We start from the raw sequence: 25,926 nt of genomic DNA on the forward strand, positions 1-25,926 counted from the left end.
ATCTGGCAAATTCAGGGATGGGAGTGGAAAAAGAAAGCTGGAAAAGAAGGATGCTTCTTTTGCCACCCCAAAGCCAGTGACACCCACTCGTCCTGGGACGGGCTTCAGAAACTGGGAAGCTGACAGCCCAAATGAGCTCATTTTATCTTAGCAGCGCTGATTGTCACACTGCCCTTGGCAGGGTCAGATCCCGAGGGTCCTCACCCGGGAGGGAGGACGGCAGCGCCCGGGAAGCCGCTTCCCACGGGCTCCAGGCACCCTCTCGTGGTGAGCAGCGCGGCGGGACGTGGGGCCGGGGGTGCCACTGAGAGGGACCCGGTCCTTGGGACCCACCAGCCCTCCCAGGAAACCATCCCGGGAGCTGGGATTTATTTCTCCAGCCTCAGGACAGTCCAGGGTGGGCCCCACTGTTTCGCGTGGGGTCCCCCTGCTCTCCTCACCGGCTTTACGCAGGGAAGCGATAATGAGGACAAAACACCTGAAGCTGCTTTCTCCTCCGGCTGGATCAACCTGCCCTTCTCCTTCTGACGCGTTTCCCCCTGAGAGGAGCTTGCAAAATAAATTAGTGCTCTGCATAAACAAAGCCCCGAGAGGTGTTGGTGAAAAAAACAGTGCTCAGGAGCTTCACGAATGCAGCTTTTTCTATAAAAACAAACACTGAAGGTTTTTCTCCCTCCAAAACTCCACGGCCCGGGGAAGGATTTCTCCATCTGGCCACTCAGTTTCCCCCTCCCACCACCTGGGAGCCAAATCTCAGTTGATGAAAGGTGCCTCCCCTTCCTCTCGCCCCTTCGGGAGACCTTTGAATTAAAATCCCAGTCGTTTTCCCTGCGGGAAGGCTCCACTGCCAGTGCCGTTTCCTTGTCCAGCCGCGTCCTGCAGCCTGGCACACGAGCACGGAGGCGGGTCGGGGCGCTGGGTGTCCCCACGGGCGGGCAGAGCATTGTCACACCAGCACAGCCCGCACTCCCGAAGTGTCCGGGCTCGCCGAGCCCTCGCCCCCACCTGCTCCATGCGCGCTGCCTTTGCTTCCTGCGACTTTAAAGTTCCCTCGGCGCACAAAGTGAAAGAGGGAGGAGAAAGCGTTTCATCATCGCTCCCGAGAGCCGACTTATAAGAACTTGGCGCTCCCGCTGCCGGGCTCACTCGCAGCCTCGGAGGGATTTCGGCACGGTCCGTGCGGGCCGGGCCGGGCCGGAGAGCGGCGGCAGCCCACGCACAGCCCGACGATTCCGGGCTCCCCGGGAAGCCCTCGCCATGGGAGTCCGCCCCGAAGTTGGCAAATCCCCGGTTGACATCCCCAAAAGCTCCAGCACCTGCTCCAGGAGTTTTTTCTGCAACATCAAAGTAAGGATGGGGCAGGGATGCTCGCGGGGAGGGAGGGGGGTTCCTGCCTGGAGAGGGACCCCAGCCCACCCCACGCATCCCCGTGTCCCTCCTACGCACCGCGGGTGAAACGAAGGGTGTTTGATGATGCAGAATTTGAGCATCAGCTCCTGGGGCAGTGCTGGGGAATCCTGCCTGGGCAGGGCCGGGGGGCTCTGCGGGTTCGGAGTGATGCCCTGCCCGGCACGTGGGTGTTTGACCCCATGGAGCAGCTCTCCGTGAGCTTCCCCACGGCGTCTCGTACACGGTGTGCTGCTGCTTAGGGAATGATTAACCACATCCTGGTGTGAAAGGAAAACACTGCCTTAAGTGTTGCAGTACTTGCTTTAAAAACTTGGGCGAGCAGAGTTTTTGAGTGACAGAAACAAAAGCTCGGTGGGCTGAGGTGGTTTTCCGGTGCTGGCTGCCCAGTTCCTCACCTGCTGCCACCTGAGAGCCGGATCCTGCCTGAGCTCCAGGCTCCTGAGCTCACTGCCTGCGTGAGGGCACCCCGCTCAGCCCGGCCGTGTGTCACTTTTCCCATCCTGCCTTTACACCTCACCCGTCCTTTCTCCCCCCGCTCTTTGGCCCGTTTTTGGATGTGCACCGAGGCTGCTGCACGTGCTGGCTCCTGTCCCCGGGACATCCGCCTGGATGTGCCTGGAAGGGGGGATTTCCATGCCTCACTTGGCAGCATCTCCACACATGGGCACCTGGAGCAGGCAGGTGCAGCTCCGGGGATGTGCCAGGAGACACCGGCGGGCAGGACCCTCCCGTGCCGGTGCTGCCGGTGCCGCCCGGGCCGGGCTGTGCTTTCCCTCCGGTGTTCCTGGACCCGAGCGTGTGTGCTGTGCTGTGTCAGCACTTCCCAGCCCGGCGTTTTCAGGATGTGTGGCCGTGGAGAAGGTGCCATGGTCGGGATTTGGGGTTTTTTGTTTGCCACCACGCTTCCCTCACCCTGCATGAGGGACGCTGCTGCCCGCTGCTCCCTGGGCTGTGCTGGAGTTCTGTGGGAATGCTGTAGGGTACCACGGGGCTGCTCCTCCTGAGAGCTCCCAGGGCTGGAGGCATGGTCCCAGGTGATGTCTCCCAGTCTCATACCCCTGAAGGTCCCCACTGCCCAGGCTGGGCTATTCCAGCAGGTGGCTTGATGACACTTTTTGGCTGTGGGCTCCAGGAGAAAGAGCTTGAGATTACGCTGGATGATTTGGGGCTGCCTCTGGGCTACACTAATGTTCCTCTGGAGGGGACTGCTGACCTGTCCTCTGCTCTGCTGGAGGTGCAAAATTTGCCCCCAGCCCCCTCCAGGCTGCTGCAGTAATAACCCTGAGTTGGGGTGAATAAAGTCACCCAAAACCAGAGCCCTTCTTGCAGTTCGTGCTCTTTTCTGGAAACTGACAGCAAGCAAAAATAGCCTGGAGTGAAAAAACATTGCCAAACCCTCTTGCAGGATGTCAGACTTTCGGGTTAAAAAACAAAAGCCCCAACAAATAAATGCTACTCCATCTGTACACCCCATAGGCAGCCTCAGGGTGTGGGCTGTGGGTGCCCCAGAGTCAGGCTGGGTGCTCAGCACCCCGCATGCCCCAGGGCACTTGGATGGGACTTTTTAGGGGCATCTGGCCAAGGGCAGATGACTCAGGAGTGTCACTTTGCTAGTGGCAGGAAAACCACTGCCTGAAGAAAAGCTTTAGAACTGCTTTTTAATGTTTTTATTTCAAAACTTCTAGTTTAGAATTGTTTCTGGTTTAAAAAGTCAGCAGGCTGGCAGTGGCACCGTGCAAGCACATGAAGGAACAGTTTGAGCTCTACCCAAACGTGCTCGTTGGCATCAGAGGGATGATGTGCTCCATCTGGGATGGTGGGCAGTCAGGACACCCATCCCTCAGAGAAATATTCATGCTTTTGACAGCAAATGTATAAACTGACAGGCAACAAGGTCCCCCACCCTTTCCTGACCTATTCACTCTTCCTGTCCTGTGGCATTTGCATTAAAAACATATACATTAACAAAAGAACTTCTTCAGGGTCAGAAAGGATTAGCCTGGGTGCAGTGTCAGTCCCCTCAGCCCTCAAAAATGAGTAGAATGTGAAAGTGCCACAGTGGAATTTCCAGGTTTGGGGAGTTTTGGAGTGAATGGTCATCAGAGGGCAAGGCGTGGTGAACATCTGGCTTTGAAAGGGTTTGTAGCTCTTATTTGTACATTCTGGTGCTATGAATGATGGATTATAAAAAAGCCTCATCCAACCCCAAATTTTATGGGAAGCTGCAGGCATCACCCTCCCCAGAGCCATCAGACACAACATCCTCACACAGACAATGGCAGTTTCTGATGGGGACAGTATTTCCACACAACAAATTTCCCTACTTTTAATAGGCTTGGAAGGACACGATTAAGACTTGGAAGAGTTAATCAATAAGCTCATATTTAATCCCCAAAACCCACGTGATGGGATCACATCCAGGGTGTCTTTTGCAGGGCTGGGGCCAAAATAACAAATTATTTTTCCATGTAAACCACCTTGGCCCTCCATGATCCCTGTGACAGGGACCACCACCCCCTGCACTTGACCCCATCTCTCCCTGGGTGTTTTCCCGAGCTGGAGCCATTGCCACTGACATTTGGAGGTGTGGGAACACAATGGTGCCAGGGATGGGCATCGGGGAGGGAGAAGTCCTGGTGGGAAGGGGCAGTTTGAGGGATTCTATGGGACGGAGTCCTGGGGACGCTCGGGATGCAGGAAGGGTGCAGCTGCACTTCAGGAAGCAATTCCCGGTGGATGTGGCCGTGGGCTGGGAGAGGTGCGGTGGCAGCTGCTCCCCGTTCCCCGCGGAGCCCGGCTGTGACATTTCCGTGTGGTGCTGCGGAGTCACGGCCGGTCACACGTGGGTACGGACTGGCTGCGGCAGTGACACAGAGCGGGCTCGGTCCCGCTGATAGCGCCGGGCTCCGCCTGGCCTGGCCGCGGCGAGCGTGACTGCTGCAATGCCTCACGGCTGGAACCAGCCCGGCCGCTGCCTTCGCTTCGAGTGCAGGGCTGCCGAGCCCTCTGCCCGCTGCTCCCACCCGCATCCCCCCGGAAGAGACAAAGCAGAACACAAAATGTCTTCAGGTTCTGGGGCTGGGAGGTTTTGGGGCTGCTGAGCTCCTGAGCTCGGCCAGGAACCTGGAGCATCCCCCCACAGCACTGGTGGAGATGGGGGTGATGATGAGACATTTAGATGGGATACTGGGGAGAAATTCTTTGCTCTGAGGCTGCTGAGGCCCTGGCACAGGGTTCCCAGAGAAGCTGAGGCTGCCCCTGGATGCCTGGAAGTGTCCAAGGCCAGGCTGGACAGGGCTTGGAGCAGGCTGGGATAGTGGAAGGTGTCCCTGCCCCTGGCAGGGAGTGGAACAGGATGGACTTCAAGCTCCCTTCGCACCCAAACCATTCCATGATTTCTCTGATGGGCAGGGACATCCTCCTGCTTGGACGTTCCCCAGAGCTCCCAGGGTTGTGCTGACTGGCGCTGGGGTTTGGGGAATTGCAGCTGTGCTGCTCGGCAAATGCAGGATGAACCCAACCTTCAGGTGGATGCCAGCACCTGGTGGCACTGGGGACACCGAGCACCTCACAGCCTAAAGGATTGAAACTGGTTTAAAAGGTGGAGAAGGTGGTTGGTCCTCTTGATACCCACACATGGCTAGGAACCCCATCAGTGCCCCCCAGTCCAAAGCTCCAACCAGGTGATTTAAGCTCATGTTGGGCTTGATGATCTTGGAGCTCTTTTCCAGCTTTAATGAAGCTATGATTCTATGTCCATTTTCTGCTCCCAGACAACCACTGGAAAATGATTATTTCACAGGAATTCTCTGTTTACAGAGCCTCAGATATTTTGGCTTCTTTGCCTTTACTGTCTCATTCGTGGTTTTGAACTATTTTAATTGATTTTGGGATCCCCAGAAAGATGACAAGGAGGAGAGGTTTATAAATATCTTTTGATTTAGAGGAGCTGGACTGGCTTCAGCTGGAAGCTGGAGAGCACAGAGGAGCAGTGTGAAAGTGTTGTGAGTGCAGGCAGAGGCTTTATTTTTCCATGCCTGCAGACTGCCTGGCATGGAAAAGGAAACAGGAGGACAACAGAGAATTATTCTCACTTATCTCAGCTGGAGGTGATCCAGAGAGAGATTTAAAAGCCTTAGGAGAGGTTTAAATTGGGTGTTGTACTGGGGCAAGGAGAGGGAGGGAATGGAAGAGAGTAGAAGGGGGGACAACATGGTCAGGAGGAGACTGTGGGCTCTCAGAGTGTGATACGGCTTGAAAGCATCCTGGGGTGAAGGTGCTGGGAGCACGCAGTGAGCAGGGAGCTCTCACCTCCCTGGGGAGGCTGGATGTCTTCTGCAGAGGAAACGTAGCCTGGCCTTGGGGTCTGAGGTCCCAACAGCAGCAGGGCAAGTTTTTTGTCCCTTCCTTCCAAGGGACTAAAGGAATTTGCTGAGGAGTGTATTCTAGAAGCCTGGAGATGTACCAGTTGTGCTCTCATATCCTGTTGGAAAAGATTATTAATTGCTTTGTTTAGCCAGAACAGGAGATTTATCAAGTCGCAGATCTGGAGGCAGCGTGGCTGTAGGTTTGGAGAGGGGAACACGGAAAGGAGAAAGCTATGGCTGATTAGAGCCATGGATTTAAGCTGGAAAATCAAAGCAATATTGCAATTCTGGGCACTGTGCAGGCAGGCACGGCGGGTTGGATGAGTGTTTGTGGCAAAGACACAAGGAGGGTCCTTAGCGACACGAGAAAAAGAACCTGCAGTGACCAGGGTCCTCCAGCATTTGTGGTGATGGTGCTGGCAGCAGGCAGCACAGGTTGGGTCAGGATGGTCCAGCACTGTGGGCACGTCCGCTTTTGGTGGGATCATGCTCCAGAAGAGAAGAACCACCTGGTCTTCACCAGCAACATCAGCAGTGGGATAAGGAAAAAGATGGGTTGGAAAGTTTAGTGGGATCAAGGTCTAGGAGACCTGAGACAAGGTAATTTTATGAGGGGCGAGGTGGTTGGGTGCCCAAACACAAGCAAGGAGTGGTCAGCGTAGATAAGATTATCGGGAGCAGGACGGGAGAGGAGTGACGCTGATAGGGAGCACGAGGCACGGCCGGCCGGGCGGGAGGAGTGTTTGCACACTCTTCTGGGTCAGGCAAAACACAGCCAGCCTGGACCTGCCCTCAAGGAAACCCTGGCGGGATCCTGATGCCCCAGAAGGAAAAGAGACCTTCAGGAAAGAATGAAGGAAGACCAACCACCCAACCTGCCGGAGGGAGGAAAGGCTGAGGGATGCCCAGCGTCCTGTTGTGAGGGCGGTTATTTTCTTGGGAACCAGCCCACACTGAGGGTCTGCCTCAGCAATCCTCTGCAGCCAAAAACCTCCATTCTGGGCAAAGCTGGGATCTTATGGGTCTTGCAAAGTCACAGGGATACAGTGCCAGGAAATCCCGTGTCTGTGTTTGTTGCAAAAAGAGCAAATATTGTCTTTGCACGTGACAGCCGGGGGGTGTAAAACGTGCGTGGCTTGGCAGTAGACAATCATCATTCCAGCATGCTTCAGGCAATCCCTGATCAGGTTAATTTTTATATTATTTTATTATTTGCAATAGAAATCCTACTTAGAAGTCAGCTTCTGCCATCAGACTAGGCTCAGAGGTTCTGTGCTAAAGGATGGGCTCTGTGCAGGGTATTTGGTTCTTTTTGTGGAAATGCTGTGCTTTTTTCATCTTTCGTGGTACTTTTTGATCTGCAAATCCAGGCAGCTGCCCACAGGAAAGTGATGCCAAGGAGGAATGTATTTCCCCACCCTATTTAACCCTAACCCTAACCCTACACTTTCCATATCCAGCTGATAGATTTCTTTTGGACTGAGTAACCTCAGCTGTCCTACTGCAGGAGAATCTCCCAGTGTAGTAAGAGTTGATCTTACTACTCTAAAATAAACACTGTCTTCTTATTATTAAAATTTTGGGGATATTCTTATTAATTCCTACAGTTCCCCTCTCCTTTTCCTTTTTTTTCTCTTGCAAGCTCAGGAAATTAAAGTGGAAGGAGACTCCAGAGGTGGGCAGCTTGGAGTCTCCTGCTTTGGGGGGAATGTTCCCTGATTTTGGGAGGAAAGTCTTCTGACTTTCTACTTGGATCAAACAATTTTGCTTTGGACTCAACTCTGATTGTACTCTGCATAGGGAAAAACTAATGGAGCATCCTTTCTCCTACTCCTTTGCAAAGGTTTACTCCAGCCAGATTAATTTTGCGCTTGGCCACATTCTATTTCAGTGTCATCAGTCACCTGGGAGCACTTGGATAAGTTCTGTGAGGGTCTCCAGCTCTCCAGGCAGTCCTTGTGTCCATCTAATGAGAAAGCCCTGGCTCTTTCCATCCCCACTGCTGTGGGAAAGACACCGGGCACGGAGATTAGCACAAGTGCCGTCAACTTTTCCACCCTCTTTATCTCCAACCAGGGCTGCCAAGGGGAAGACACTGAAAAATGAGGTGAGGGATGACTTTGGACGTGAACTGTGGAAGCACAGCAAGGAATTAACCCTTAACTCACTCCTCCAGGTGGAGCAATGGCCGTGCCACATGTAGCAGGATCATCCCAAACCTGTGATCCCTGCAGAGCAGAGCCTTATCCTGACTCCTGGAGATCCCTGGAGGCTCCTTAGATATGGTTCAATCTTATGAAATGAAACCTGAGTATTTGTTGGAGACATCTCAGACGGAAGTCTAAGCTGGGATTGACCGAATCCTCGCCAGCTCTCACTGTCCAGAGCATGGAAGAACCAGTCCTCCCCCTTCCCTGCCATGGGGTGGGTTTCTCTTCCTTTGGAAAAAGCACTGCCCTGGGAGGTGCTGGTCCCCACGAGCTGGGTGGGGGCAGCAGCCTGTCTCCCCCAGGAGTTTCCTTCCCTTCTAAATGCAGCTCCTTTTGGAAAGGAGTCAAGTGCCTTGTATAAACAGCCTGGAGTCAGGATTGCTCCAAAAGACGAGCGGGGATGATTACGAGGGGATTTTGGGGGGGTCCACGTGGGTGCACGCCTTTGGCCTTCCTGTGCTGCTCCCTGCCTGTCTGCAATCACTCCTTGCCTGCAGCTCCAAAAGTACTCCAGGCTCCCGTGGGAGCCTCTGCTCCGGAGGGTCAGCGTTGGGAGCGCCCCCGGCTCCTCAACCTCCCACCGTGCCTTCGCCCTCGTGTCGGCTTTGCGTCAGCGAAACCTCCCTGCAAGTGAGCTTGGCTCTTCCTTAAGAGCCCCTTCTTGTCATTAGGGAAGATGGATTACGGCAGCTCCCTCCCCTCCTGGGGCTGCTCGGCAGGAACGTGGGGCAGCACAGCACATCTGGCGCAGCTGGAAGGGCCAGGCCAGGGCTGGTTTCACGAGCCAGCAGGTTGTGGGTGGTCGGCGTGAACATGTGGGGATGGGAACGTGTGGGAAGAGAGACAGGGATGGGAGAGACCGGTGAGGACCTGTGAGGGGACACAGGAGAGTGGTGCCCCTCATGTCCACCAGCCTCAGGGGGTGCATGGACTCCTTTTGGGGAGCCCTCCAAGTAAGGCCCTCTCCCAGTTTTTTTGCACTCAGAGCCCTCAAGGTTTGGGATGTCCTTATTATAGTTAAAACTGAGTCTGCTGAATTCAGGTCTTGGATCAGGCCTCATCTCACCTCCCTCAACTCACACTTGGAGTGTGTCTGGAAAAGCCACGCTCCAGATGCACAAGTCCTGCAGAAAAGGTTGTTTTGCTTTTCTCTGGCTGTTTTGGGTGGCAGGTTCTTCCCAAGGAAAAAAATCACCCCTGCCCTTCCCCTCCCATTCTCTGGGCTCTGCACATCTGAGGGCTGAGGCTGCTGTGTGGTCTCAGGGTGGGATCCCATCCCTGGAGGATCCATCCGGCTTTGCCGCCTTTCCGGTTAATCCTGCAGACAAGAGCTGGATTAGAAGGACCCATGGGCAGGCGGAAGCAGTCACACCCCAAAGTTTTCCTCTCCCTTTGCTGGTGCTCTCCAGCTGCATTTATCTTCCCTCCTGGCAGGCAGCCCCAGCTTGTTCCCAGGCATCTCTGGATCCAGGGCTCCATTTTGGCCATCCCAGGTTATCACCAAGGCATAAACACATCTCAGGCCATCTCCTGGCAGCTCTGCCTTTTCCTCTCTGTCCTCTCTACCCATGGCTTGTCCCTCTCCTCTCCTGCTGTGGTTCCCATGGTCCTTCCATGCCTCCAACCCATCTCCTGCCACCCCCAGCATTCTGGGGAGCCAGCCTGCCTCTCCTCCTCATCTTCCCTCCGTGCCAGCATCCCCTCTGTCCCCAACACTCCATGTCCCCATCTGCCCTGTGATTGGGCTGACATTTGCTGCGCTAAATTCGGCCTCGGTGATCCACCCTCTTCCCTCCCTGTTGGTAAACAGCTTTGCTTCCCCGGCTGACGCCTGGCTCCAGGAGAGCTCTGTGTCCAGCTGCTCTGCAGCTCGGCCGCTGCTGTCCAGCCAGCACTTCGTTGCTCCAGTGACTTCTGTAGAGTCTGGCCAGAGCCACACGGGCAAAAATTCATGTTCTCTGGCAACAAGATCCCCTCTCCAGTTGCCATCCTCACAGGAGTCACCCCTCTGCTCCAGATTGGCCCACAGTGATTCCAGGCCAGGCCTGGGGAACGTGGTGGATCCAGCTTCCACTCGCAGGATTTTGTCCTGGGATGGGATTTCAAGTGTGGGAGCTGATAGTGGGAGGATGGAGAGGTCATTCAGCTTCAAGAGTTTACTGGCAGATATTTCACTTCCACTTTGGCCCTGTCTGGGAGGATTTCCCACGTTACACCCCAAATTCCTGTTCTGCAGCTTTTTGTCAGGGCAAAGTCCCAGCTTGGGACTTTGTCCTCTCCTGGTTATTGCAATGGCAATGCCAGCCTGATGCCAGCCTGTCTGCTCTCACCCCTCTGAGATGTGGCTGGGGATTCCGTGATGGCAGCTTGTGCCTGTGATCCTTCTTTCCTCATTTTTGGGTATTTGCCTTTCTTCTTCATCTTCCTCATGGTCTCCAGGTTTTTTCAAACCTGTCCTCACACTGCCAGAGCTCCATTTTCTCCTTCTTCTTCATCTCCATCCTCTTCTCTTTTTCTGTCTGTCAGCATCTCTCCAATCCCTTATGATTTTAGATTCCCAGCCACGTCTTTTGGCTGGATCGCTCTTCCTTCACAGGAGAAGACACCCAAGAAACCATTTTCTTGCCCATCTTCTACCCAAATTCTGCTACGATTGCTGGGCCTGGTCCTGCATCATCCTCTGCTCCCAAAACACGACTCCACCCACTTATGGAATTTGCATCCTCCAAGCTGATCTCTTTTGATTTTTTTTTTTTATCATTTAATGGGTCAGCGCTACTGGGCGCTACCGCCCTTCCAGATAAATACTCAAAAGGACTATTGCTGCTCTCTTGGCCAAGGACATCAGGAATCTGTCAGCCCTGCAGTACCTTTGATCCCCCATCCATCATCCCGCACTTCCCGACGTTATCATTGAGGGACACTCTTCCGGTATTCAGCAAATATTTGATTTCCTGTGAATCTAAATTAAAAGACCTTCCCCCATTTGTTTTTTTTTCATTTTTTTAAATTTGTTTGTTGAGATTTTTTTAATTGATTTTAACTGCTTTTGGCACTGTGTGGATGCATTCCATTCCAAGAAAAATAAAGGAAAACTGTTCTGACTAAATATAGATCAAAAGACACTTGTGAGCTGCCTCTTGCATCCCTGGCTGAAAGCGCTCTCCTCTCGCAGCCCACCCGGGCTCTTTCAGCCAGATTTCTCCCAGACTCTCTGTATTCCCTCCTCTGCCTCTGCTAAGCTTGGCTTCTGGCTCGGCTCACTGCCCGGCTCAAGGGAAGATGCTGGGCTTGGAATACTATTTTGGAATCTCCCAGTAGTGAGACCACGCTGTGCACATTTCATCCTCTCCCTCTGGGGCTTTTAACGCCCTTTTTCGACTTTTTCTAGCAACACCCCTTGGAGCAGGTTCAGTTAATTGACTTTCCAGCTGAGTGAATCCCAGGATGCTCCATGCCAGAGGTGCAGCCATTGGCCAAAGCCAGCTGCAATACACTCATGCAGGATGTGGTTGCCAGCGCTGTGGTCTCATATGGCCTCAAAGGGTGCATGGAGAGGCTCACATCGGATAGCAGGGAAAATTCTCCACTGAAAGAGTGGTTAATCATTGGAACAGGCTGCCCAGAGAAGTGCTGGGGTCACCATCCCTGGAAGTGTTCAAACACTGAGTAGATGTGGTACTTCTCAATATGGTTTAGTGGGCTTGGCAGTACCCAGTAAAAGGTTGGACCTGATGACCTTGGAGGTCTTTTCCAACCTTAATGAGTCTGTGATTCCAAGTGGGTCCTCACTGGGGTGGCACTCTTTGTTTGCCCACAGGTGTTTGTGCTGTGCCATGGGCTCCTCCAGCTCTCCCAGCTCCTCTACAGCGCCAACTTCAAGAGCAGCCTCACCACCATCGAGAAGCGCTTTGGGCTCTCCAGCCTCTCTTCAGGTTTCATCTCCAGCTTGCACGAGGTAACTGGGAGAGGAGCGCCCGAAGTGCGGCCAGGACCTGGGGGGCACCTTGCCAAAACAGGGTCTCAGGGTTGTTCACACCCAGGGCCTCCTCAGCCTCCGTGTGCTGGGAGGAGCAGCTGTGCTGTGCTCTGGGACACCTCGTCACACCTCATTCTGCTCTGCCACGTCAGGGTCAGGATGTCCTCGGGGGGGGGAACGGGGGGGTCCTGTGGTGATGTCCCTTGGACAAGAGCAGACTTCCACTGGATGGAATTCCAGAATGGTTTGGGTTGGAAGGGACCTTGAAGTTCATCCCATCACATTGCACCCCCTGCCGTGGACAGGGACACATTCCACTACCCCAGGCTGCTCCAAGCTCTGTCCAACCTGACCTTGAACACTTCCAGAGATCCAGGGGCAGCCACAGCTTCTCTGGGCAACCTGTGCCAGGGCCTCCACCCTCACAGGGAACAATTCCTTCCCAATATCCCATCTAACCCTGCCCTCTGGCAGTTTAAGGCATATTGCTGGGCTGGCTGAGGATTTTCTCACAAACACTTTCTTATCAAGAAATTCCTTGGAATAAGTTTCCTCGTTCACATTTTCAGGAATTCTGCCCTTCCTAGCAGCTCTTCAAGGCCTGGGAAATGACAGGAAAAGATTTGCTGGCAGAGACTTTTTTTGCTGGCACCAAGTGCCAGCACACTTGTTCATGGGCTCCCTGGTGAGCACATGGGATGCTCCATCAAGAAGCTGGACACTGGGAATCTTCCTGGATCCCTAGGGAAGTGGATGCCCAAGTCTTACCTCAACCAGCATGAACATTTGGGATTAAAAAGACGTCTCGGGGCCCACTGAGACTTCCTGCTGTGTGTGACTACGTGAGGTGCCCTGCCTGTCCAGGACAACAATCTCAGTGTGTTGGTGCCTCCAGCAACTCCAAGAACAAAACCCACAAAGAGACAAACAAGGGAGCCCACACAAACATAAATACAAAGTATTCTTAGCCATACATAGAATCACAGAATGGCTTGGGTTGGAAGGGACCTTTAAAGGCCATCTTGCTCAACCCCCTGCAATGAGGGACAACTTCAACATGCCAAAGTTAAAATGATGTTTAGGCTGTCCAGAGCTGTTAAAGCCCATGTAATGGGAATTTTGTGGTGTTCACCCACTTGCCTGAGCAAGCTGCGTGGTTTCATGGCTTTCTAGTTGACGCTGTCTGCAGTTGCAAATGTCTAGGGTCATAAATATTTGCAGTGAGCTGGACTTTGTAGCAGGGCTCATCTCTGTTTGAGTCACAGGAATGGAGGCAATATGTTTCATTCCTTGCTGGTTTTGGAGGAATTGTCAGTTTATGCCACATTATCGGTCAATCTCTTCTCCCAGGGAACAAGGGACAGGACAAGAGGAAATGGCCTCAAGTATCGTAAAAGCGACCCAAGGCCTGGGAAGAATGTGCTCTGAATGCCAATGATTTCAGAAGGCTAATTAATTACTTTATTATACTATATGATACTATAACTATATTACACTATATTATACTAACAAGAACTATCACTAACTAGCAAACTCGTGACTCTCTCTCCTCGAGAGTCTGACACAGCTGGATTCAATTGGCCCATGAATCCAAACAACCATCACCAGACTCTAATCAAGCAGTCACCTTGGGTAAACAATCTCTATACCACATTCTACATGGGACAAACACAGGAGCAGATAAGAATTGTTTTTTTCTTGTTCTCTCTGTGCTTCTCCAGGAAAAATCCCGAGAGAGAGAATTATGTCTCTCTATTCAGAGAATGTGAATGCCACACTCAAGTTGTGCCAGAGGAGGTTTAGTTTGTGTGTGAGAGAAAATGTCTTCACTGAAAGGGCTGTCCAGCCCTGGCACAGCTGCCCAGGGCAGTGGTGGAGTCCTCATTTCTGGAGGGGTTTAACAGATGTGTGCATGTTTCACTTGGGGACATGGGGCAGCGGTGGCCTTGGCAGTGCTGGGGGAGCAGTTGAACTTGATGGTCTGGGAGGGTTTTTCCAACCTAAGTGATTCTGTGATGCCTTTGGGGTGGGGGCCAGGTGTGGGTGCTGAAAAAGCCCCAGCCAGATCACAGGGAGGCTGTCATGTCATTCATGCCAACAAGGGCTGCCCAGAGGTGGCCGAGGCCAAGGAGTGACCCTGTGGCTGGAGATGAGAAGGGAGCAGTAACGTGCTGTGAACACACAGAGCCAGGGGATGCTCCTGTGAGCGTCAAACACCTCCTGATGAGAGCCCTGTCCACACACCCAGACACAGCCATAGGGTCTGGATGTCCTCAGTGATGTCTTCTCACATTCCTCCCTCTTCCCCGTGCCTTTTCCAGATCGGCAACGTGGTGCTCATCATCTTCGTCAGCTACTTCGGCAGCCGAGTGCACCGCCCGCGCGTGATCGGCATCGGGGGGCTGCTGCTGGCCCTGGGGGCCTTCCTGGTGACCCTGCCCCACTTCCTGTCGGGCCCCTACGAGTACACTGCACTCAGCACGGGTGAGGGCCACCAGCTGTGCCCCCACAAACCCAGATCCAGCTGCTCCGGGATGGGGGACGTGTGACTGCCCCCAGAAAGGGGGTGTTCCCAGGGCACACGTGATTTGAACAGTGGTTGAAGGCAGTGCCCTAAGGTGGGCAGTTGCTGGTTAAACCTGCATCATTATAGCTTTGGAACCCCTTCTGAATGCAAAAAAATTACGTGTGGGGTTTCTTCTGCCTCTCCTGCACGTGTTATTCCAGCTGTTGTTACAGAATCGTGGGATGGTTTGAGTTTGAAGGGACCTTAAAGACCATCTCATTCCAGCCCCTGCCATGGGCAGGACACCTTCCACTGTCCCAGGTTGCTCCAAGTCTGTCTTTGAGCATTTGTGGGGATGGGGCAGCCATAGCTTCTCTGAGAGAGAGTAGGTTTAGATTAAGTATTAGGAAGAAATTCTTCCCTGTTAGGGTGGTGAGGCCCTGGCACAGGTTGCCCAGAGAAGCTGTGGCTGCCCCCGGATCCCTGGAAGTGTCCAGGACCAGGCTGAACAGGGCTTGGAGCAACCTGGGATAGTGGAATGTGTCTCTGCCTGTGGCAGGGGGTGGAATGAGACGGGCTTTAAGGTCCCTTCCAACCCAAACCATTCTGGAATTCTGTGATATAGCAAATCTGCCCTGTCCCAGGGCCTGCTCTGCTCTGGCCAGGATCCTGATCTGATCCAAGGAAGGCTGCTGCTTTAACTGGGAAGGCTTTGGGAACAAGCTCGTGTGAACAATGACAGCTCTATTTTCCATGCAGAATGGAATAAGCAGAAGAACCAGCATCACTTGCCACAAGGCTGACTTTGGTCTCTCCAAAGTGGTTTTGGTCCCTAAATCCTCAGAATGCTGATGAGCCTCAGGCTCCATGGGGATTGCCACCTCTGAAACCCAGATCTCTTCTCATCCCCATCCCATGACTTTTGAATTTGGAGAGTAAATCAGGCATCAGATGCCAAGTTTTCCAGCAGCTTAAATTCATGCATCAGGCTATGGAGAGGTTCGGAATTTGGGACAGGGGCTGCTCTTACTGCAAAGGAAATGAGGAAGGAGCAAGTATCACCCTGCTCCCTGCCCAGGGCTGGGCTCCCTGTGTGGGTGAATAGGGACAACAATAAGGAAAGTGGACAGGAATTATGCCCTGATCAAGTAATGCTGATGCCCCAGTTGATTAGTGTTGGGCTTGTGTGCAACCATTGAAGTATAACCAGAACTCACTGAAAAGCTCAGAAGAAAGTACCAAGAACTGTGTTTGACCCAAAAGCTCTGTACAGAGCACAATTCTTGCAGAACACCTTTGCTAAACTGAACAGGATTAGAGGATGGACTGCAAAAACAGATGGACAAGACAGAGATATTAGCATTATGAGGACTGCCTGATGATGGAAAAGAACACATTCAGTCTGTTCACAGACTAAAAATACTTCAGTCCTGGCTGGAGTTTCCATGGCAGTCTGGAGCAGGGTGAAGACCCCCCTGTGTCTGGGCTGTATGAAGAAGCAAGGGCCATGTTTTGTAAGGAGCTGGGATACTCCTGAGCCATGGGGGCAGCAGGGATTCAGGGCAGGGAGTCCTGCTTAGGGCAGCCAGCTGACCCCAGAGGGCATCACTCCCTGTTCCTGCCCAGGTACCACAAGGGAGCAGAGACCACAGACAGCAAAAACCAGCCATGGGTTAGGTCTGCCTTCATTAAACCCAGAGGACCCTCACTCCATGGCATAAACTCTTTAAAATTTTGAATAAAATCACAGCCTTGTTGTTTGCTACTCTGACCTCAGTATAATACTCCAAAGGAAGGGCAGAGTGATGAGAACTGCTGAATAAAATGAGCAATCCATCCAAAATCCAGCAGTTTATGCCTATTCAGCAAGTTTGGGAGATTCCTGCTATTTGGGGATTTAGTGTGGGAAGAGGCAGGGGATGTACCCAGTGTTGAAATGCTCATTTTTTTTCCCTTCCAGGCAACAAAAGCCAGGGGCAGGTTGAGCTGTGCTATGCAGAGAGTAGATTTGTGTGCCCAAACACCACCCGGGACCCCGAGAAGGAGGCCAGCAGCATGTGGGCCATGATGGTCATTGCCCAGCTGCTGGCCGGGATCGGGACTGTGCCCATCCAGCCCTTTGGGATATCCTACGTGGACGACTTTGCAGACTCCAACAATTCCCCACTGTATGTTGGTAAGTGGGACCATTGCTGTACATTGTTCTGTTTCACGGAATCCCAGGATGGTTTGGGTTGGAAGGGACCTGGAAGCTCATCCAGTTCCACCCCCTGCCATGGGCAGAGACACCTTCCACTAGACCAAGTTGCTCCAAGCTCCTGCATTCTTGTCTTCCCTCTGCAGCGAGGGATCACTGTTCCAATGAATTGTCCCACTGATCCCTTAGAATTCTCAAATCTGCAAGGAAAATGAAGGAAAGAGGACTGAAGGAACCTGAAAGGTTCTGAAGAGGAAGGAAAGTGGGCCTGGTGTGTTGTTTATAATACAGGTGCTCCCTTTAGTGCTGTGGGAGTCTCTGTCAGGGTGAATGGCTCCAGGGTTGCCTCAATATAGCAGCAATTCCACCTCTCTGCATCATGTCTGATGCAGCTCAAGCTCACTGCCTCCTTTTAAACATCCTGAGAAGGTTGTGTAAAGAGTTTCTCTCAAGGAGGGAACTTGAATCCTGTCATTTCAAACAAACTAAAAGAAAATGTTCTGACCTTATGGGTTATCTGTTTTGGAATGGGAGGGTTCAGCTACACCTGGAGTGGTCTGGTGGCCTTTTTGCCCTCAGAATCTTTCACCTCTCCTGACCTTTACACCAAACATTTTTCCTTGGATATGAGGATTAGGATGTGTTTGTTTCCTTGGCATCCTAGAGGACATGAAGGTCTCAATCACCTGTGTGAGCCCAGGATATCAGTGCCCTACTGCTCCCTGAGGTTCATGAATATCATGGATATTCATGGTGTAGCTGACAACTTGCATTTTGTCAGCAAAGCCTTGATGGCAGCAGAGCAGAGGGACTTTGTCCACAGGCAGCTGCCTTCCCCCTCTGTTCCTGTCAGATAAACACCACCTTCAGTGTCGGGGCAGTGGGGACCTTCTCACCATCTGAAGCATGATGAAGGGTGGTTTCTCTCCTCTGTGTGTTGTGCCACCATTCCTGCATTCCCTGGGAAGACAGAAGCCATATCTGCATGGAAGCTACAATTCCCTGCTCAAGGAGGCTCTCTGTGTTCCCTTTTCCCAGCCATCCTCTTTGCCATTGCTGTGTTTGGCCCTGCCTTTGGATACTTGCTGGGGTCCGTGGTGCTGCGGCTCTTCGTGGATATCGGGAGGGTTGACACTGGTGAGTATTGCTCAGGTAGCAGAGGTCCTAAAGACCCTCAGTGGGTCAGAAGGTCACTCTGAGATGAAAGGTGACAGAAGCCACCAGTCCTGTGACCCATAAAACCCACTGATCTGGAAAAGCACCCCCACCATACTCCATCACCCCATAAGGACAGATACAGGTGGTCCTGACACCAGCACGGAAGCAGAGCCCCGGGGTAGGGACATTCCAATGCCCAACTCATGGCGCTGCACTGGAGGTCATGGCTGGAGTCTGTCCACTGCCACCACACTGAGGAGGTGTCCCACAACCCCAGCATGGTGGTGGAGAGGAACAGGGAAATCTGAGGAGTCCAGGGATGGAGAAGTGAACCACAGAGCAACCGCTGCCCTATGGATACACAGAGAACTTGAGTCTACCCATCCTCCTCCCCAGCACTTGCCACCAGCACCTGCAGAGAGAGGGGCTGAGCTGACGCCACCGCAGGGATAATGTGCTTTATCCATGGCATGTGCTTATTATTTCTGGTAACTTAATCTCTAAAGAATTCTCCCCAGCTCCATCATTAACGTGGCTTTTCCTGTGTTTCCTTAGAGAGATCAGAGCCTGACATTTTTGTCCAGTGCCTGATAAGAATAATAAATGAACGTGGGCAGGAAATGCCAAAAAGCCTTGGCCCACTCCCTGCGGCGGCAGACGGATTTAGCAGCCTCTGCCTGGTCGCTCCATGATGACGTCCAAGCTCCAGAGTGGAGTGGTCCTGTTTGGGGAAGTGGGTTGATTGTTTCAGTGGGGTGTGGGCTCCTCTCCTGTCTCACCCTGGCACGGAGCTCCCACCCGGAGCTGGCCGCGGTTCCTTCCCAGCTGCCACATCCCGGCCGTGGGTAGCTGTGTCCCCAAGCCAAGCCAGGCAATCTGTCAGACCTCTCGTGAGCACCTCTTGGCCCAGCCAAAGGATGTGTGTGCTGGAGACAGAGCGGCTCTCACCTTCTCCTCCTTTTTCCGGAGAAGGCGCCCGGAGTTTGGTCCACTCGGAAACCAGGAGCTTCTGCCAGCACAGGGCCTTCCCTCGGTCCCTGCAAGCAGCAAGTGACCAAGCCTGGAACAATGGGAGAGCAACTTTTTTCCAGGAAAGCAGCGCAGTCTTTCCCAGTCTCTGTCTTGGCTCAGCATCCCTGTCAGCAGCATGGTCCAACCCACTGTGTTCTCCAGGCAGAGGATGGAGTCAGACCCCCATAATCTCTGCCTCACTGGTTGGCTCGGGGTTACAGTTGAACCTGTGCCACCAGCGTGCTTCCATGCTGACCAAATCCATCCTGCAGTCACCTGGGAGGCTCGGTACAGCTGGGATGAGTGGCAGTACAGGGCCCTGGCCAGGGAAAACAAAGGTCAAACACAAGCAGGGCTGGTCTTGCTGCCAACACTGGTGGGAGCTCCCACCTCCATCCATTTGCTCTTACATGCCAGTGGAGAGACCCTTGGGTTGTCCCACAGGGACTCTTCATACTCCACCAGTCCATACTTTCATGGAGATTTGTCCCGTTCACCCTTGGAGCTCTTACAGTGTGTCCTTGTGTGTTCAATGACAGTGGACCTGACGCCCAGCGACCAGCGGTGGATCGGAGCCTGGTGGCTGGGGCTGCTCATCTCCTCGGGCTGCCTGGTGCTCACCTCCATCCCTTACTTCTTCTTCCCTCGGTACATGCTGAAAGGAGAGGTGAGACCTCATGTCCAGAGGCTGGAACGTCCTGGAGCCAGGGATGTGCTCAAGGAAGGAATACCTGTCCCCAGAGGAGAGGGGTAGGAGGGAGGAAGGCAGTCCAGCAACCCTTTCCCATTAAAACAAATTTTAAAATGTGGAAAATAATTAATATGTATTATTTTGGTGTTTTCAAAGCCCAACCCCGCTGGTTTTGTTACAAAAATACTTTAGTTATGTTTTGAAATTGTTTATTTGTTTATTCTTTAAAGGTAAAATTTAACCCAAAATATTTCACAGTTATGGCTAAAGGACTCCCCAGACTTGAGCTGAACTATCTCTAACTTTCATTTTCAGAGTGAAAAGGGAGGTGTTTTGTCAGGGTTCAGGGGAGAAAGGATTTCCAAGTTCTTAAAATCCCCCAACAACAAGCTGTTGTCTTGCTGCTCTGCTCAGGGGCTGCAGTGATATTTGAGATAATTCACCCCTTTAATCACAGAATCCCGGAATGGTTTGGGTAGGAAGGACCTTAAAGCTCATCCTGTTCCACCTCCTGCCATGGGCAGAGACACCTTCCACTATCCCAGGTTGCTCCAAGCCCCATCCAACCTGGCCTTGGACACTTCAGGGATGGGACAACCACAGCTTCTCTGTGTACCATGTGCCAGGGCCTCCCCACCACAAGAATTTGTCCCCAAGATCCCATCTAACCCTAGTGGCAGTGGGAAGCCATTCCCCCTTGTGCTGTCACTCCAGGTCCTTGTCCAAAGTCCCTCTCCAGCTCTCCTGGAGCCCCTTTAGGCGCTGGAAGGGGCTCTAAGGTCCCCCCAGAGCCTTCCTCCTCTCCAGGTGAACACTCCCAGCTCTCCCAGCTTGGAGAAGTGCTCAGGGCACGTGGGATGGGGCTTTGCTGTAATTTATCAGGCTTGGCTGGGGTCAAAGGCCCCTGGGACAGACCCTGGCCCTCCTGAGCCTCCCTGTGCCAGGACACTGCCAGCCCCTCTCACCACAGGCTGCTCCTCTCTCCCTCCCAGGAGCGGAACACGGAGGCCGGGATGCTCAGGAAGATGGAGACAGGGGCTGCTCAAGAGACCTCCCTGATGGAGTTCATCAAAAGTAAACTCCTGGGGGGTCCAGGAGAGGGTGGATGGGGATGCTGGGCCGTGCTGGGCCATGTGGGGTGGGTGGGGACCCCCACACCGGCAGATTCACACCGAGGGGGTTTGTTGGGAGTCCTTGGTAGCCCAGCACCGTGTGTGGACCGGCTCCAGCACCACGAGGGCCTAAGGACCACGGGAAGGTGGGCACAGCCTCCCTCTGGCTACAGACCTCTTGAAGCCCCACTTCTGTGGGGCCTGAATTGTTTCCAAATTTTGTGTTGAGGACCTTAAAGTGGTACGAGTGTGCCGGAAAAGGGTCGCTGGGAGGTTTAACCCCAGCTCCAGGAGTGGGCATGAGGCTGCCGGCGCCACCAGCTCCTCGACGAGGTCACTGCACTGCAGCTGACACTGTTTATGTGAAGCCAAAAGAGGCTTGGGAGGGATGTCACTGCTGAGGGACCAGATTAATGACTCTTTTTGCTCCAGGAGGATTTCTTCCCACATAAAGCCCCTCCCTCCTTGCCTCTTCCTCCACTGCAGTCATATCCTGGAGCTGTCAGTTCCCTCTTCTCCTCTCTTTGAGTTTTAATGGATGCTGGCTCTCCACCACTCTCTTCTAATTAGAAAACTCATAAGAGACCAAATAAACAGACTTGCTCCCAGGGTCCATCTGCCTCTGTTGATGGGGCCAGAGTACACAATGTCCACCAGGAAAACACGTCCATGGACACATAAGGATGTCTCCCCTCCCACTTCCCCGTGCCCGCAGACATCCCCAGCAGATCATCATCATCATCATCATCATCATCATCATCATCATCATCATCATCATCCCACAGACATCCTTACTGGGAGCAGGCTAAGGGTGGGGGTTTATTCCCAGTACAAATGGCTGGTGTGAAGATCACATGGCTAAAAGACATTTTTCCTATGGTTTCCCTGTAGGATTCCCAAAGATCTTCCTCAGGCTGCTGCTCAACCCCCTCTTCATCCTGCTGGTGCTGGCTCAGTGCAGCTTCTCCTCTGTCATTGCGGGTCTGGCCACCTTCCTCAACAAATTCCTGGAGAAGCAGTACGGTGCCTCCCCCTCCCAGGCCAACTTCCTCATTGGTGAGCATGGACGGAGGCAAAAAATATCCATCAGCAGGGAGCCAACTGCCCATATTCTCCAGGCTTTTTAAATCCTGGAGAAGAAGTCAGTGAAAGTTCATTTTTGGATGAGACCTGGGGTTCACCTTGGGGTAGTTGGTGACTTTCCTGACCTGTAGTTCCCCAGCTGCCTTGGGCTGTCTTGGACAACAGTTGGATCTGCGGGTTCTCCCAGCTCCTGTGAGGTTCAGAGAGCTGCCCCCTGCCCATGGAGGGGTTCTGGGCAGGCAGGACCCCCCTGAAGGCTCCATTCCTCTGCAGGAGCTGTGAACCTGCCGGCAGCGGCACTCGGGATGCTGCTGGGAGGGATCATCATGAAGCGCTTCTCCTTCTCCCTGCGCGCCATCCCGCGCTTCGCCGTGGTGGTGCTCGTCTTCTCCATCCTCATCTGCCTGCCCATCTTCTTCATGGGCTGCTCCACAGGGCACATCGAGGGCATCTACCACCCCAGGTAATGCAGGTGCTGCTCCCAGCTCCTCGTTTCTCCAGCTCTTATCCGTGGGGAGGGATACACGCAGGTGGAGAGGCAAAAGACATCACCATGCTGCTTCTTGCTCCTTGATCCCCACTGCATGGAGGAAATCCGGCTGCTTCACAGCCCAGAGAGCTTGGGAGGGTGTTTATCCATGATTTTCTGGGCCAAACAAGCAGGGTGTAATTTTTCACTCTGGAGTTTTAGGGGAAAATTAGTAACATTGTGTCCGCATCACTTCACACGCTCCCAGTATTCCAGCTGGACATCATCTTTCTCCTCACCTCAGTGGATCTTTTTGGCTCTTACCATGACTTCCTAAGATAAAAATTACATTTGTATATAACCAAGGCTTGATGTCGAGTGCATTGAGCTCATTTCCCAGTGCACTGCCAGCAAGGAAGAGATTTCTGATGCCATCTTCCCACAGGGGGTGGAGCAGCCCCATCCCACCCTGCCCAAGGGCAGCTCCCCAGTGCCACATTCCTGCAGGATTCAGGCTGTGTGACTCCAGCAGATGCACTCCCTGGGGGAGTGAAGGAAGACAGGGCTGATTTGGGTTTGTCCTCTTCACTTCCACAGCCATCAGGCTTGTTTGGGAGCATGCCCACTTTCAGTTTGTGTCCATGTGGTGTTTCCAGCTGTGGCTGTTCACGCATCTGTTTGTGCAGCTCTGGATGGAGCCCAGCTCCATTTCTACAGGCTTTTGGCTGATTAATTTTCAGCTGAAAAAAAAAAAAAAAAAAAAAAAGAAAAAAGATAAAAGAAGTGTGTCAGTACTTGTTTGTAGACATAACATTATTCCTGTGACATTCACTGCACACTTCCAGAGGTACCTGCAGGGATCAGGGGCTGGCAGAAGGCCAGGTTGCTGCTGGCAGTGTCCCAGCCCAAACAGGAACAGGAAAACTGCTCAACTAGCAAAAGGGATTTTTTTTTTTTTTAAATTCTTCCTGTCCTATTTCTTAACTTTTTACCAATTTCTCCCCCCTCTTTTCTGGCAGTACACCCAATTTCCAGCAGCAGATTAAGGCGCGGGTTGGGTGCCAATGCTCGAAGCAGATCTTCCACCCCGTGTGCCGGAAAAACACCACGGAATACATCTCACCCTGCTTCGCTGGCTGCACCAACGGCACCACCAACCCCTCCAACCCCAGACAAACGGTGAGTAAAGCAAGTGGTTAGCAAAGCAGCCTTGCTGGGAATAGTGGAGTGATGCTGCTGGAAGCCAGCAAATGCCATAAGGGGGTGGAACCTTTTCCACACGGTGTGCTGAGCCCTGGGAAGGTGCCCTGGAAAATTGCTGTAAGGCCCTGGGAACCTGCTTGGAGGAACAGGGATGGTGGCAAATCCCATTACAGGATGCCATGGCTGTGCCTTAAAACTGGAGCTGGTGCTCTTATGGGTGTCCTGCACAGGGACGTGGGATGATTTGTCCCGAGAAAGCTGCTCCTGGCGCTGGGAGTCTGACGTCTGTTTTGTTCCAAACGTTTCCAACAGATCTACCACAACTGTTCCCTGAATGGGAATGAGCTGTTCTCCACCTACACGGGCTCTTGTCCAGTCAGCTGCTCCCATATGCTCCTTCCTGCCATATTCCTCATCTCCTTTGCTGCCCTGGTCGCCTGCCTGTCCCACAACCCCCTCTACATGATGGTGTTACGGTGAGTGGTGTGCAGGGTCCTCAGTTCCAGGGGGGAGCCGATACAGTGTTTCCTCATGTTGGGATCAACAGGACAAAGTCATAAACGTCAGGACAAATGTCATAAACGTGCAACCAGCCCAAGTCTTGGCCAAATCCAGGGCCAGCAGCTCTGACCTCCTGTGGCTTCTCCCCTGCAGGGTGGTGAACCAGGATGAGAAGTCATTTGCCATCGGAGTCCAGTTCTTACTGATGAGACTGCTGGGTGAGTGTCCGTCTCTGAATGAGGTTGGGGGGCTGCTGGAGCTGCGAGAGGCACCGAACCCCTCGGGATCAGCAGCTGACCCTATCCTTTCTCCCCGCCAGCCTGGCTGCCGGCCCCGGCCATGTTTGGAGCCCTCATCGACTCCTCCTGCATCTACTGGCAGCAGCAGCAGTGCACCCCGGGCCGCTTCTGCGCCTACTACAACAACGATTTCCTCCGAAACAGGTACCCTGCGCCCTGGCCCCGGGCACGGCAGGGGCCCCAGCCCAGCCTGGGGCCGGCTGGAAGTGCCAGCTGCAGACGCGGCATGTCCCTGCTCTTCTCCCGGCAGATACCTGGGGCTGCAGGTGGGCTACAAGGTGGTGGGCACCGTGCTGCTCGCCCTCATCAGCTGGAAGGTGAAGAGGAGCAAGGAGTACAACGTGCAGGAGAAGGCGGCGGGGCTGGTGTAGCCCCCGAGGACTGACTCGCACCCCCATCACCCACTGCCACTACTTTGTCTTGTTTGGGTTTGTTTTACTTCCCACGGGAGCGACTCCGCAGCTCCGAGCTCCTCTCCCGCAGCCCAGGTGCTCCCGGCGAGGGATGCTCCGGGCCAGCCCCGTCCTGGGAATGGCAGCTCCCAGGGTCTCCAGCCGCGCTTGCCCCCGGGGAGGGGCAGCCCCGGCCAGCTGGAGCAGGAGGCCGAGGGGGCTGCAACACACGGACCCGGAGAAGTGCCTGCCGTGGGGCACGGTCCCGCTCCGGTGCGACATTCCCGGCCGGGAGGTGCCTTCCCGGCTGGGACAGGAGCAGGAGAGGTGGCTGCCAGCCCGGAGGGGCTGCCCAGTGTCCCCCCGCCCGCAGCCCCCACAGAGGTCAGCAGGGACACCGCACACGTGTTGGGACAAGACATCACAAGGGGTTTATTGCAGAACATCTGGGGTTTGTTGCTCTTTTTATTTTTTAAATAAAGGTCACTTTTCCAACTGCGGTGCATTCTTGGTCTCTCCCCACCAGCAAGATAAGCCCTGGGGGAGGCTGCAGGTCACAGCCTGGCCCAAGCTGAGCACAGTCCAGCTGGGAAAGGGGAAGAAATGGTGGCAGAGGGGCACATTCTTCTGCAGCTCCACCGCTGATGGGGGAGGGCTGGTAGGGGCTAGACAGAGCCCAGGGCCCGGCCGAGGAGCCCTGCCTGCAGTCCCATGGAACCTGCCCGGCCCTGCCTGCATCTCCCTGATGGGCACGGGGACACAGGCAGGGGCTGCAGGCACAGCAGAAGGTTTTGACCCGAGGTTCTCATCCCCAACAGGTTTATTGGCACAGATCAGTTCTGGTGCTCAGTTGCCCAAGCTGGTGCCTCAGAGGAGGGACCATGAACAAAGAAACGCCTGGCAATTAAAAAGTTTCATTCCCTCTCCCTCACACCACAGTCCTGAGCAAGAACCTGGGGTCCTTCTCACCCTTCACTGCGTTGCTGTTTTGGTTGTTTCACACCCCTCAGGCGGGTTTTGGTGAGGGTTTGGTGGGTTCTGTTAGTCCACACTGCGATGGGGTTGTTACAGTACACAGACCACAATCTGCTAGAGCATTTTAAAATAATATATTAACTGCAGCTTTGCCTATTCTAACTATTATTAATGATCTTTACTATTATTATTGATCAGATTGTCAGCTCCAGGTTTCCTTCTGATTCATCTCTGCCTGACACGGCACAGACTTAGGGTTCACATCAAGTTCAACCCATGGCCTAACAAGTCCAGCTACTTATGTCAAGCACTGAGCTACTTCAAAATCCTGTGATTTTTTTCAATGCAGTGGGCTCTGGGCAG

At 53.5% G+C, this 25,926-nt stretch overlaps 1 protein-coding gene across 2 annotated transcripts; it reads left to right on the forward strand.

Annotated features, from left to right (window-relative positions):
- The first annotated feature begins 921 nt into the window (after positions 1–921).
- SLCO2A1 (solute carrier organic anion transporter family member 2A1) lies at positions 922–25,083 on the forward strand. Of its 2 annotated transcripts, XM_053951205.1 has the most exons (14): positions 928–1,347; positions 11,808–11,945; positions 14,288–14,450; positions 16,433–16,648; positions 17,708–17,806; positions 19,378–19,505; positions 20,522–20,603; positions 21,533–21,697; positions 21,998–22,187; positions 23,213–23,372; positions 23,709–23,872; positions 24,051–24,115; positions 24,217–24,340; positions 24,447–25,083. In XM_053951205.1, exons 1-14 carry the CDS (start codon positions 1,258–1,260, stop codon positions 24,565–24,567), a joined length of 1,905 nt encoding a protein of 634 aa, XP_053807180.1. In that variant the 5' UTR covers positions 928–1,257; the 3' UTR covers positions 24,568–25,083. The 2 variants fall into 2 exon arrangements, with proteins under 2 accessions (XP_053807179.1, XP_053807180.1); XM_053951204.1 differs by having other exon boundaries at positions 922–1,347; positions 24,217–25,083.
- The last annotated feature ends 843 nt before the right edge of the window (positions 25,084–25,926 follow it).

Source organism: Vidua chalybeata, chromosome 10, assembly GCF_026979565.1.
Source record: "Vidua chalybeata isolate OUT-0048 chromosome 10, bVidCha1 merged haplotype, whole genome shotgun sequence".
Classification (NCBI taxonomy): Eukaryota; Metazoa; Chordata; class Aves; order Passeriformes; family Viduidae; genus Vidua; species Vidua chalybeata.

What these genes read in the sequence shown, in the direction of transcription:
- SLCO2A1 (XM_053951204.1), top strand. Translation starts at nt 1,258, where the DNA reads ATGGGAGTCCGCCCCGAAGTTGGCAAATCCCCGGTTGACATCCCCAAA. An exon ending in TCATCTCCAGCTTGCACGAG is followed by an intron (nt 11,946 to 14,287) that starts GTAACTGGGAGA and finishes TGCCTTTTCCAG; the next exon opens with ATCGGCAACGTGGTGCTCAT. An exon ending in TATCGGGAGGGTTGACACTG is followed by an intron (nt 17,807 to 19,377) that starts GTGAGTATTGCT and finishes GTTCAATGACAG; the next exon opens with TGGACCTGACGCCCAGCGAC.